This window comes from Oenanthe melanoleuca, chromosome 5 (assembly GCF_029582105.1).
Source record: "Oenanthe melanoleuca isolate GR-GAL-2019-014 chromosome 5, OMel1.0, whole genome shotgun sequence".
Taxonomy (NCBI): Eukaryota; Metazoa; Chordata; class Aves; order Passeriformes; family Muscicapidae; genus Oenanthe; species Oenanthe melanoleuca.
In genome coordinates, this window is record NC_079339.1 from 6,388,023 (window position 1) to 6,400,122 (window position 12,100).

A 12,100-nucleotide genomic window follows, 5' to 3' on the forward strand; every position below is an offset into this window, starting at 1 on the left:
GTGAATCATCACCTCAGCTTTAGCCTCCAAAATATCACCTCCTGATTTCCCTGCAGATGATCTCAGATCCACTCCTCACCTCCACTGGTCATCCAAGCATCCGCTCTGTTCCCTACAGGTCCTGGTGCCCCCAGGGAGGTCCTTTGCCTTTCTCCTGCCCTCTCCAGCCGAGGCTGCTCCTCTGCTCGCTCTCTCTGGCCTCATCCCGCTGGAGCCTCTCCTCCCTCCCTTCCTTGCTGGCTGCTGCCAAGAAAGGAGGACACAGATCCCCGTGCTGAGCCCTCCCTGCTACCCCTAGGGAGCCCTGGCTGAACTCCCCAGGGCCTCGGGTTTCCCAGAAATTGTCTGCTGGGCTCCCTTCAGTTACCTCAGCTCCCCTCAAAATGCCACCACTGCCCTTGACATCCCTCACATTTTCCTACACAAAAATCTCTTGTGTCCCCTCTAAACTCCCCTGGGATTTCAGCTAAGTGAATGGCATGACCCGTGCTCACTGCTCATGATTCAGCCAATCAGAATTGAGAGCAAATATTGGTTGGGCTTTAAGAACTTGAAATAACTTTAAAGCAAAAGAAATCACCTTTTTCTTCTGTTTTTTTTTTTTTTTTTTTTTTTTTTTTTTTTTTTTTTTTTTTTTTGTTTGTTGTTGTTTTGTTTTGTTTTGTTTTTCTTTCAGATGCTGGACTTGCCTCTGTGGATGTGTGCTGAGCTCTCGCTGCAGGGGACTTCAGGCTTGAATGGCTGTGAGTTTGTGTTCTTCTCACTGGGGAATCTGAAATTATTAATAATTAGACTACAGAAATTTTTCTGAAACCTTTCCCCTTTCCTACCCTTTGCTGGTACATTTTTTTTCTTTGGGTTTACAGCTGTTCCCTGATGCCATTTTCCCCTGCCTGACTTCTGTGCAGCTCCTAGCTGGGAAAAACTAGGATAATTTAGAGGGGACAGAGGTGAGATTTTTAGCTGGATATTTCTAAAATGTCTAATGATACTGAAATTATTTCCAATTCCCCAGTGAGAAAAACATGAACTCACAGCCATTCAGAGCTGACAATCACTGAGGGAAGTCTGACATAGTATTAATAAGTAACATTTCCTGGGAGCAGTCATCACTCCAGTCCTCCAGCCTTGGCAAGTTTTTGCAGTGAATGGACCCAAGTTCTAATGCTTAACCTAAATTTCTGTCAGCTTTTGTTAGAAGGATACTGGACAGTAAATCCTACAAGAGAGTTTCAAAATTGCGTGAAGAATAACAGGCCCAGTCCAAACCCAACCACCTCCATCACCGCTCTACACCAATTTTGGGAGAAATAGTGATAGAGTTTAAAATACTTTCTCCTTCCATGCTCTTCAGTCCTTCACTGCACATCCCCAGAGAGGATTTACTCCTCCTTTTGTTCCGGACAGCACCTCTCTCTCCAGCACAATTCCCACTGGTCACAGACAGAGACGGAGCAGACCTAAGGCAATGGTTCCATCAGCAGCTGCAATTCCAAACTCTCTGTTCCCTGGATTGCTCATCCAAGCACTCATGGCAATCTCACCTCAGCCCAGATTCTCTGTCCTCAGAGGGAAATGCAGCCTAATGGGACACAACACTGGCTTTCCTCTTGTTCCTGCTGACCTGGAAACCACAGGTAAATGTAGTCCCTCAGACTTTGCATCCCTGAACACCTGGAGAGCTTGAGTTTCACCCAGATCCCAGATTCCCTAGGCAGCTACTCCCAGCAGGGAGGAAAAGAGGAACCCTGCATCCCTCTGGCTTACCCCACAGCATGGGCAGGACCAGGAGCCCTCCAGCACAGACCCCTGGTGCTGAAGCCTCTTGCTTTGGCTGCTCAAACACCACAGCTTTTGGCAAAGGTGGGAGGAGTGTAAGGATTGTTTCCTGTGCTGAAAGAGAGGAGGAAAAGACAATTAAGTCCCCTGCAGAAGTCAAAGGGTCTCAGCTTTCACACTTGTGCTCTGATTGTTCACTATGGGGTTTTATCCATGACAGGTGGCACAAATTCAGAATGCTCTTTTCCAGCATTTTTATTCCTAACTATTCCAGACATTAAAAGGATGCAGGACATCGGAACACCAAGGCTAAGAGTAGAGGAAGCACGGGAGGTGTGGGGGAGAGCTGGAGAAGTGAAGGAACAGGCATTTTCTTGTTTAGATTCATCAGTGCTGGGAACTTGGCAAACAAGTGGTGCTGCATGCATCAAGGACATAATGCCCATGGTGTGGTTTTCCTTTGCTCATAACCCTTGGCTTCACCCCCTCCCCAGAGGAGCAGAGGATTCCTCCAGGCTAAGGGTGAGTCTGGTCCCACTCCAAGGATGTGTCCAGTAAAGAAGGGGAGCTGTTTAGAGGAAATGACCGCAAAAATCAAACCCAACAAACACTGAAATGAACTCCATTGAGGTGCAACACCAAGTGTTCACAGCAGGCAGGGGCACGAGGTGCATGCAGGACCAAGAAGTACCACTGCACTTGGTTTTTCTGCTTCCCTGTATTTTAGTTCTGCTTCACTTCACAGCTGCTATTCTGCCAAGGTCAGTTCCATTTTCAGAAGCCTGTTTCACGCTTAGTCAAGGCTGGAAATCCTCACTTAGGATTTCCACATCACATCTGGATTTGCCAGGAAGCACGTGCACACAAGATGCCCATTTCTGTGATAACTCAGTCAGAAATCATGCAACCCAGCAACTTGCTCCTCACTACACCACTTGGAAATACATTAAAAAGCCAGAAAAAACAACAACGACACAGCAACCCACAAAAGACAGAGCTTACTGCAGCTTCATCTTCATATTCTTTCCAGTGATAGAGAGAAAGGAGGAAAGCTGTTCTTCTAGCTCTGCACCAAGCAGTTTGAAACAGCCAATCTTGCCCTCACCTGCAGCTTCCTTCCTTCAGCCTTGGCCTGACTTCTGAGGGGCCAGAGGCACCACACAACCCAAAAGTATCAGCACTCACACCCACTGCTAGTATGGACACCTTCATGGTCTATCTTTGGCCAAACAAACCCCAGGATGGTTTTGCTTTCCTGGCAGACTTGGCCAATTTCATTCCCTGTTGGAGTCAGTGGGTCAGGGGTCTCTCTGAATTCTGCAGAGAGAAATCAGAATGCAGGGATTGAATTAAAGGCTGTGGATGGATTAAAGTATATTAAGCCACTCACATGTATGTTTTAGGGTGAGTCAGTAACTAAGTTTTAGTATGGGCTCTTGTCCTTTTTTTCACATACCAAAGTTGCAGAGCGAGTTCTAGTGAAGGTTGAGAAACCATACTGATGTTTCCAGTAGAGGCTCCAGGACCATGGTTGTAGAGAGTATTTTGACATAATACAGCTAAGTAAGAATATGGTTTGCATTTTTAGATAGAACAATATAGGTGTATGCGTAGTTTATATGTAACCCAGTGTGTTAAGAAAAACAAAATTCTAATAGATTAAAAAGTGGTGGTGCAAATTTGTGTCATACCATATTACGAAAATTCTATGTAAGAGTTGGTATCGAGAAAAGTTGGTGCTTTCAGCTATCTGATTTTACCACGGCAATTTGCAAATTGCTTTTACAATTCCTTATGCCATTCATTTCTGCTTAATTTTGAGAATGACGTGATAGGCAACAAGAAGTTCATGTAATAAATAACATTTTAGCAACTAAAACTGCTTTGATCATTTAAGATCACTAGAAGAAGTTGGAGCCAAGAGCTCCAGAGGTTAATAATCTCACGTTCTTGTCAGAGGTGTGAAGCTCGATGGATCTGCTGTGGCTGTTGCCGGGACGGCCGCTAAATCCCACTTGGCTCAGGGCGCGTGGGGCGTGGGCAGAGGCCTGCCTCTGGTGGGGCTGAGCTGGGGAGTCCCGGGCTGGGGGGGGGGCGGGCACCCCCCTCCCAGTGAGGAGGCTCTCTGGGGAGGAAGAAGGCTCTGCCATGAGCCACGAGGCCTGGCCTACGTTTGCCTGCTGCCCATTGGAGAGAAAGATAAGAGGAAGAGTCCATCAGGGCTCAAATGATCTTTTGGTACTTCTGGTTCTTCTCCCAGCTTTGCTAGCAGAGCAAGGTCTGCGGCCCGGCCACCCGCTGGCCGTGGCAATGCACGCAGAGCCCTCGCTCGTTTCACTTCAGGGGAGCCCAGGTGGCATTTGCTTCAGCTTGAAAGGACAGCGGTTGTTTCACTGTTGCATTTCTTGATTTGTGAAAGCCCCTCCTACCCCTCCAGTGCTGGAAGACACAAAGTTACCATGCTGAAGGAAAGGCAGGGAAAGCTTGAAGAAGGCCGTAGGGAGCACTGACATTCCCCCTTCTCCCAAGAGCTTTCTTCAGCTGAAGCTGCTGGCAAGGACCAAGACTCGACAGCCCGCAATGGGATTCTGCTTGTTTTATTTTTGGGGTCCTGCGTGGGACGTGGTAACCGGGTGCTGCATCGGCTCCGGCCAGGCATCAAAAATGCCCGCCCCACACCCAAGGGTGCCAGAAGATCTGCTCCAGCTCTGGCCTGTCGGCGGGGTGCTTGGACAAGCACCAGCGGACCAGATGTTCACACTCTGAGGAGAGAAGCCAGAAAGCGCCGGTCACGGGCAGCAGGCTCCTGCCCGGCTGCCGCCCCCGGTGCCCGCAGGACCCGAGCCACCCTGCCTCGTGCGGGACAGCGGCACGGCGGGACACGGCCACCCCCTTGAGCCGCGCGTGCCGCGCCCGGCCTGTCGGCACGGGCAGCCTCCTGCGGCCGGCCCTTGAGGGCACATGGCCGTCCCGCCGAGCCGCTTGGGGGGCTGCCGTGCGCCGCCATCCGCCACAGCCTGCCTTCTTGAGGCCGGATACCAACCTGGAGAGACCTGGCGCCGGAAGACGAGCTGCCCCGACACGATGGCGCGGTCGTCCCTGAAGGGGAGGCTCCCGCAGACCATTTCGTACAGCAGCACACCCAGGGACCAGACGGTGGCCGAATGGCCGTGGTAGCAGCCAAGGCCGATCCACTCGGGTGGGCTGTACACGCGTGTTCCTAGGGGAGACAGGCGGCGCTGTCCGGGCGCAGGCCGCTGCCTTGCAGAGCCTGGCAGACAGCCGGCCTCCTGGCTGAGGCAGGGGCTGCGCCGGCGGGTCCCACTTCCCCCGGAGGCCACCCCACGTCCCCCAGGCAAGTGGCCAAAGGCAAGAAACCGTTGTGCAAGGCAAAGAAGGCCAGCAGAGCAGCCCACGGCCTTGCGTGGCTTATGCAGCCCCCTCTCAGTGGGCAGGGCCGGCTGCCTGCTGCCCTTTGGCACGGGGCAGATGCCGTGGCCCAGGATCCGGCAGTCGGCTACGGGCTGCAGCCCGCAGCCCCGGAGGGAATGGGGCCGTGCAGTGCCTGGCACTGGGAGCGGGGCCCGGGCTGGGGGCTCACCGGCAAATCGTGTGAAGGCGCGCTCCTGGAGGAAGGTGCCGCAACCGAAGTCGATGAGCTTCAGCTCGCCGCTCTCCGGGTCCACGAGGAGGTTCTCCGGCTTGATGTCGCGGTGCAGGACGCCGCAGGCGGTGCAGTGCCACACGGCCTCCAGCACCTGGCGCAAAAGCCAGCGCGCCACCTCCTCGCTCAGGAGCTCCTGCTCCAGCAGCAAGTGCAGGAGATCCCGAGATGCCTCCGGGCGCTCCATGACCAGCAGGAAGCTGTCAGGCAGCTCAAACCAGTCGAGGAGCTGGATGATTGAGCGGCAGCCAGAGCCCACCTTCTCCATGAGCACGATCTCCAGAGGAACACGGGTGCCGTCGGGCTGTGAGGAGGAGACAATGCCTCCAGCAGGCCTGATGCTGCCCTGTGGCTGCTGCGCTGGCCCCTATCTGGGATGCCGCGGCGTCCCCTCTGGGAAGGCACCCTGGTGCTTGGGCTCCGTGCCAAGCCCCAGGGGATGCTTGGGAGGTGGCCCCTGCCCAGCCCCACCCCAGTCTCTGTTATGGCCGGGCCCGCCATGCCCTGGCTCCAGCTCTGAGCCCACGCCCGCCATCCCCCCGCCATCCCCCCGCCATCCCCCGCCGGCCACTGCCGGGGTCTCGGGCGTATCCCAGCCCTCCCCGGCCCTCCCTGTCCAGCTGGCCCCGCTCACGCACCAGCTCGTCCCACTGCAGGACGCTCTCCCGGGCCACGCGTTTGATGGCCACCTGCAAGCCATGGAGAGAGGGGGCTGAGCTCAAGCCCTGTCTCTCCCCGTCCCTGCCCCTCCTCCCACGCCCGGCCGTAGTGGCCACTCACCGGGCTCCCGTCCCAGATGCGGGTGCCTGCGAAAACGGTGCCAAAGCCGCCGCTTCCCAGCTGCGGGCCCAGCTGGTACAGCTCCTGCAGCTGCTTCTTTTGCCCTGTGGCCAAGAGCGAGCCATCAGCCTTGCGCCCAGGACCCCCTGCCAAGCGCCCGCCAGTCAGGCGGGCCGGGCCACCATGGGGCCACCTTGCTCTCACCTGCTTCCCGCTGCGCGCCGGGCAGCGGCCACCGCCTATCGGTAGCCGTCGGGCTGGCCAGCGGCACAGACGGGGCGGGGCAGAGCGCAGAGGCGGCTGCAGGAGGCGTGGTGCGGCAAGGCGGCAAGGCGGCACCGTCGCTGTCCCCGGCGTCGTGTGCTGCCCCCTGCTGTCGAGGACGGCCGGGGCTACAGCCCGAGGTTTGGCACGGGGGGGTGCCAGGAGCAGCTGCAAGGCAGACAGGGCAGTTTGAAGCCTCTGAAGCCTTGGCATCAGAGGCACTGGAAGCAGCCGGGGACTAGGCTGCTCTCAGGGGCTCTGGCCTGGCCTGAGGATGCCCCTCAAGAGCCCCGGGGGATCCTCAGACAGCTCCTGGGCACATCTCACCTGCTCTTAGGGAGGCCTTGGTGCTGCTCGAGGGCCGTCTTGGAGCAGCTTCCTGGAGATGGAGGAAGCCCCTTGGTGTCTCGAGGCTCGTCTCCACCACCAGGCTGGGGCTGTTGCCAGCTGCCACAACCGGCACAGCGTCCGGGCAGCTGTGGGCCGCAACTGCCGCTCCAGGACGCTTGCCGCTCCACCAGCTGCTCCCGACAAGGCTCCCCTGCCTCGGGCTGGGCTCCCGTTTGGACTTGTGGACTTTCCCTGGCCACGTCAATGGTCAGGCTTGCGCCCGGGAGTCCAAGGGAGCTGGGAGACCTGTCCAGGGGCTCTGCGCCTTGCGCAGGCTGACAGGTCTCACTGAGCCTCTGCCAGGGATGGAGGCTGTCAGAGATAGCAGAGGCTCCTGGCAGGATGGAGGCTCTCTGACAGCCTGAGGCCCCTGCATGGATGGCGACTCTCCGCTGCTGTGCCATCCTTGCAAGGGCTGAGGCTCTCCCAGGTGTGGAGGGAGGCCTCTCCGAGGGATGGGGGCTTCGCGTGGAGCCGGACGAGCCACAGCGGGGCAGGTGGCCCCGCTTCACCAGCTCCTCCAGTTCCCTCCACAACGCCCGCCACATCCCCGAGTAGAGCGGCGCACGTGTCCCCTTGCCATCCCAGAGCAGCAGCATCAGATGCTGCAGCTCCTGGGCCACGGCCACCAAGGGGCCGCAGCTGCAGGGGCTGCCCAGGGGACTGGCGGGAGCACGTGGCCGCTTGCGAGGGCCCGCCCGAGGCCTGAAGGAGCCGGGAGCCACAGGGGCTCCCGGCTTCCTGCGTGAGCCTCTGGGTCGGACCGCGGGCTGCTTGCTCCGCTTTGCTCTCCCTGTCTGCCGCCTCCGTGGTTGCCAGTGGCCGAGGGCCCAGCAGGCAGCCACAGTGGCCAGCAGCAGGGCAAGCGCAATCGCTAGCGCGTCACCGTCACCCATGGCTCCGGCGCGTCTACCGCGACTGCACTGGCAGCTGCGGCTGCTGGCCCCTCTTATATAGGGCCAGAGCGCTGATGTCACAGTGCGGTGGCCGCGACATCACAGACCTGCCTCGCGCCAGCGCTCTGCCCCTTTGTGCCGTCACAGCCCCGCCCGCCTCAGGCATCAGCAGAAGCGGCTCACGGCTGAAGACGCACGTGGCCAGAGACAGCCCGGCAGGAAGAAGCCTGCAAGTACGAAGGGCAGCTGGACCCGTTGCAATGAATCCCTTCCCCTGAGCAAGGGGTGCATCAGGAGGAGCGCTGGTGCCAGCAGTATCAAGCCCACGGCTCCCAGGACGCCGCAGCATTCCCAACTGGAAACACCCACCACTCTGTGCCTGAGCAGATGGTCCCGAGACACCTCTGTCTCTGGGGAGCTCTCCCGCCCTGGCTCTCGAGGGCAGGGAGAGTTTGTTGTCAACAGCTCATTGACCTCTGCAGTGCCTCTGCTCGGAAGAAATCAGCATTTGCCAAGGATGCCTCATGATGCTCCCGCCGCTCTGCTTTTGACTGCCATAAGCTTTCTTTCTTCCCAAGAGCTGGCACGTGCTGCGTTTGCATGGGAATGCTGTGGATCGAACACAGCGCGGGTAGTTTGCTTGCTGCTGAGCAGGCCTTGCCCTCTTCAGGGACTTTGCAGCGTCCCTTGGTACAATGCAACGCCCTCCGCTGGGAAGGCCGTGCCTACGAGAGGCTGCCTGGAACAGAGGCTGGACGGTGTTCAAGGAATCGAGGAATCGGTGTTTATTCCAAGGCCGCCAAAGGATGCACCTTGAGCAGTCCAAGAGCCCGGCCGTGGCTCTAGCCGAGATGGACGCAGGATGGACGACCGGTGCCAGGTTTTCACACGTTGATAAGTTTTGGGTCCCTTTCCATTCTTGGGCTTCATTGTCCCATCACAGCTTCAGGGTCTGAAGTTCCTTCCTCCCAGCTTGCTTTCTTCAGTTTGCCGTTGGTTGCACTTTTGGGCCTGAAGCTGCAATGGTGTCCTTGGTTCTCAGGCTGGAAAAGGACTCTTTTGTCTAACTCAACTGTGAAGAGAGCTTTAGATGAAGTTCAGAGTTACACACGAAGGCGGTAGAGAACTTGAAAAAGAGGAAAGCTGAAAGGGAAGGCATCAAAGGGAGGGAGGAGTGTTGAAGACAGCGGCAAAGAACGCATGAAACACAGGCGGAGGACGCATGAACCACCTTAACCGTGTCTCTGTGGCTGTTTGTCGAGTGACTGTGCGCATCCTGGAAGGGGACAATGTTGTATCTACAACGTTTTTTCCCATGAAGGTGTTTGAAATCGTTCTTTTTATTGTGCCCCCCTCTTTTGATTTCTGGCCGCCTGCATCTCCAGTTGAGCTTTCCCCACAGCAGATTTCTCCCCACCGTGGCAAGAAGCATCTGCGTATTCTCCTGACCTGGATTCCACGGGGTACACAGCTTCCTTTTCCATGCTCTCGCCCCGAGAAGCTGCCAGTTTAGGCCAGCCGGCCTTGTGCCTCGCCTGCTTGGCTTCCGACGTGTGGGAATCGCCGCCTCCTGTGCCCTTAGGAGGTGATGTTTCAAAAGATAGCAGCACTGATGAAGCCCAGCACCTTCCAAAACATTTTTCCTGAAGGACCTCGCAGCCTGAAGTCTGCTGTTCTCGTGGCCCGAGCGGAGGTTTTGCTGGCCCTTTTCCTCTTGTCAGAGGTGTGAAGCTCGATGGATCTGCTGTGGCTGTTGCCGGGACGGCCGCTAAATCCCACTTGGCTCAGGGCGCGTGGGGCGTGGGCAGAGGCCTGCCTCTGGTGGGGCTGAGCTGGGGAGTCCCGGGCTGGGGGGGGGCGGGCACCCCCCTCCCAGTGAGGAGGCTCTCTGGGGAGGAAGAAGGCTCTGCCATGAGCCACGAGGCCTGGCCTACGTTTGCCTGCTGCCCATTGGAGAGAAAGATAAGAGGAAGAGTCCATCAGGGCTCAAATGATCTTTTGGTACTTCTGGTTCTTCTCCCAGCTTTGCTAGCAGAGCAAGGTCTGCGGCCCGGCCACCCGCTGGCCGTGGCAATGCACGCAGAGCCCTCGCTCGTTTCACTTCAGGGGAGCCCAGGTGGCATTTGCTTCAGCTTGAAAGGACAGCGGTTGTTTCACTGTTGCATTTCTTGATTTGTGAAAGCCCCTCCTACCCCTCCAGTGCTGGAAGACACAAAGTTACCATGCTGAAGGAAAGGCAGGGAAAGCTTGAAGAAGGCCGTAGGGAGCACTGACATTCCCCCTTCTCCCAAGAGCTTTCTTCAGCTGAAGCTGCTGGCAAGGACCAAGACTCGACAGCCCGCAATGGGATTCTGCTTGTTTTATTTTTGGGGTCCTGCGTGGGACGTGGTAACCGGGTGCTGCACAGGCTCCGGCCAGGCATCAAAAATGCCCGCCCCACACCCAAGGGTGCCAGAAGATCTGCTCCAGCTCTGGCCTGTCGGCGGGGTGCTTGGACAAGCACCAGCGGACCAGATGTTCACACTCTGAGGAGAGAAGCCAGAAAGCGCCGGTCACGGGCAGCAGGCTCCTGCCCGGCTGCCGCCCCCGGTGCCCGCAGGACCCGAGCCACCCTGCCTCGTGCGGGACAGCGGCACGGCGGGACACGGCCACCCCCTTGAGCCGCGCGTGCCGCGCCCGGCCTGTCGGCACGGGCAGCCTCCTGCGGCCGGCCCTTGAGGGCACATGGCCGTCCCGCCGAGCCGCTTGGGGGCTGCCGTGCGCCGCCATCCGCCACAGCCTGCCTTCTTGAGGCCGGATACCAACCTGGAGAGACCTGGCGCCGGAAGACGAGCTGCCCCGACACGATGGCGCGGTCGTCCCTGAAGGGGAGGCTCCCGCAGACCATTTCGTACAGCAGCACACCCAGGGACCAGACGGTGGCCGAATGGCCGTGGTAGCAGCCAAGGCCGATCCACTCGGGTGGGCTGTACACGCGTGTTCCTAGGGGAGACAGGCGGCGCTGTCCGGGCGCAGGCCGCTGCCTTGCAGAGCCTGGCAGACAGCCGGCCTCCTGGCTGAGGCAGGGGCTGCGCCGGCGGGTCCCACTTCCCCCGGAGGCCACCCCACGTCCCCCAGGCAAGTGGCCAAAGGCAAGAAACCGTTGTGCAAGGCAAAGAAGGCCAGCAGAGCAGCCCACGGCCTTGCGTGGCTTATGCAGCCCCCTCTCAGTGGGCAGGGCCGGCTGCCTGCTGCCCTTTGGCACGGGGCAGATGCCGTGGCCCAGGATCCGGCAGTCGGCTACGGGCTGCAGCCCGCAGCCCCGGAGGGAATGGGGCCGTGCAGTGCCTGGCACTGGGAGCGGGGCCCGGGCTGGGGGCTCACCGGCAAATCGTGTGAAGGCGCGCTCCTGGAGGAAGGTGCCGCAACCGAAGTCGATGAGCTTCAGCTCGCCGCTCTCCGGGTCCACGAGGAGGTTCTCCGGCTTGATGTCGCGGTGCAGGACGCCGCAGGCGGTGCAGTGCCACACGGCCTCCAGCACCTGGCGCAAAAGCCAGCGCGCCACCTCCTCGCTCAGGAGCTCCTGCTCCAGCAGCAAGTGCAGGAGATCCCGAGATGCCTCCGGGCGCTCCATGACCAGCAGGAAGCTGTCAGGCAGCTCAAACCAGTCGAGGAGCTGGATGATTGAGCGGCAGCCAGAGCCCACCTTCTCCATGAGCACGATCTCCAGAGGAACACGGTGCCGTCGGGCTGTGAGGAGGAGACAATGCCTCCAGCAGGCCTGATGCTGCCCTGTGGCTGCTGCGCTGGCCCCTATCTGGGATGCCGCGGCGTCCCCTCTGGGAAGGCACCCTGGTGCTTGGGTTTCCTGCCTCTGTCGCCACCAGCCATGAGAACCTGTTCCAGGGCTTGTGTGATCTTTGGGGTGAGAATATTTTCTTGATATCCAGCCTAAAGCTATCTCAACTCAGCTTCGAGCTGTTTCCTTGGGTCCTTACACTGAAGGTCTATTTGTTTTGCAACGAAAAGCTATGACAATTGGTATTTAGGCCTTCTAACCTAAAATTTTTCACCATCCTCACAGCAAATTGGCTCCACCTCAGGGCTCCACCTCAGAACTCCACCAACACCAGCCAAGTGCCATCTCCAGGGCCTTTTGAGACAGATGCTCCAACAAGACCTGCTCAGGTATTTGCTGTATTTTTAACATTCTCTATTTTGTATTAAGTTTGGCTCTTTCTGATGGTGCAAAAGCTGTAATTTGAATATGCACGACCAGGCCAAAGCATGTTCTGCCTCAGGCATTCTGACTGGAAGGTTGGTATCAGAAGAGAGGATACTGCAGGGT

The 12,100-nt window shown here is 58.0% G+C and overlaps 1 protein-coding gene across 1 annotated transcript; it reads right to left on the reverse strand.

The window, feature by feature from the left end:
• Nucleotides 1-9,113: 9,113 nt before the first annotated feature.
• On the reverse strand, nt 9,114-11,643 carry LOC130253573 (serine/threonine-protein kinase pim-3-like). The gene is made up of 5 exons (XM_056492274.1): nt 11,604-11,643; nt 11,137-11,502; nt 10,579-10,755; nt 10,216-10,298; nt 9,114-9,350 (listed from the first exon to the last, which is right to left on the reverse strand). The coding sequence occupies exons 1-5, from the start codon at nt 11,641-11,643 to the stop codon at nt 9,114-9,116; spliced, it is 903 nt and encodes a 300-aa protein (XP_056348249.1).
• Between the last annotated feature and the right edge of the window lie 457 nt (nt 11,644-12,100).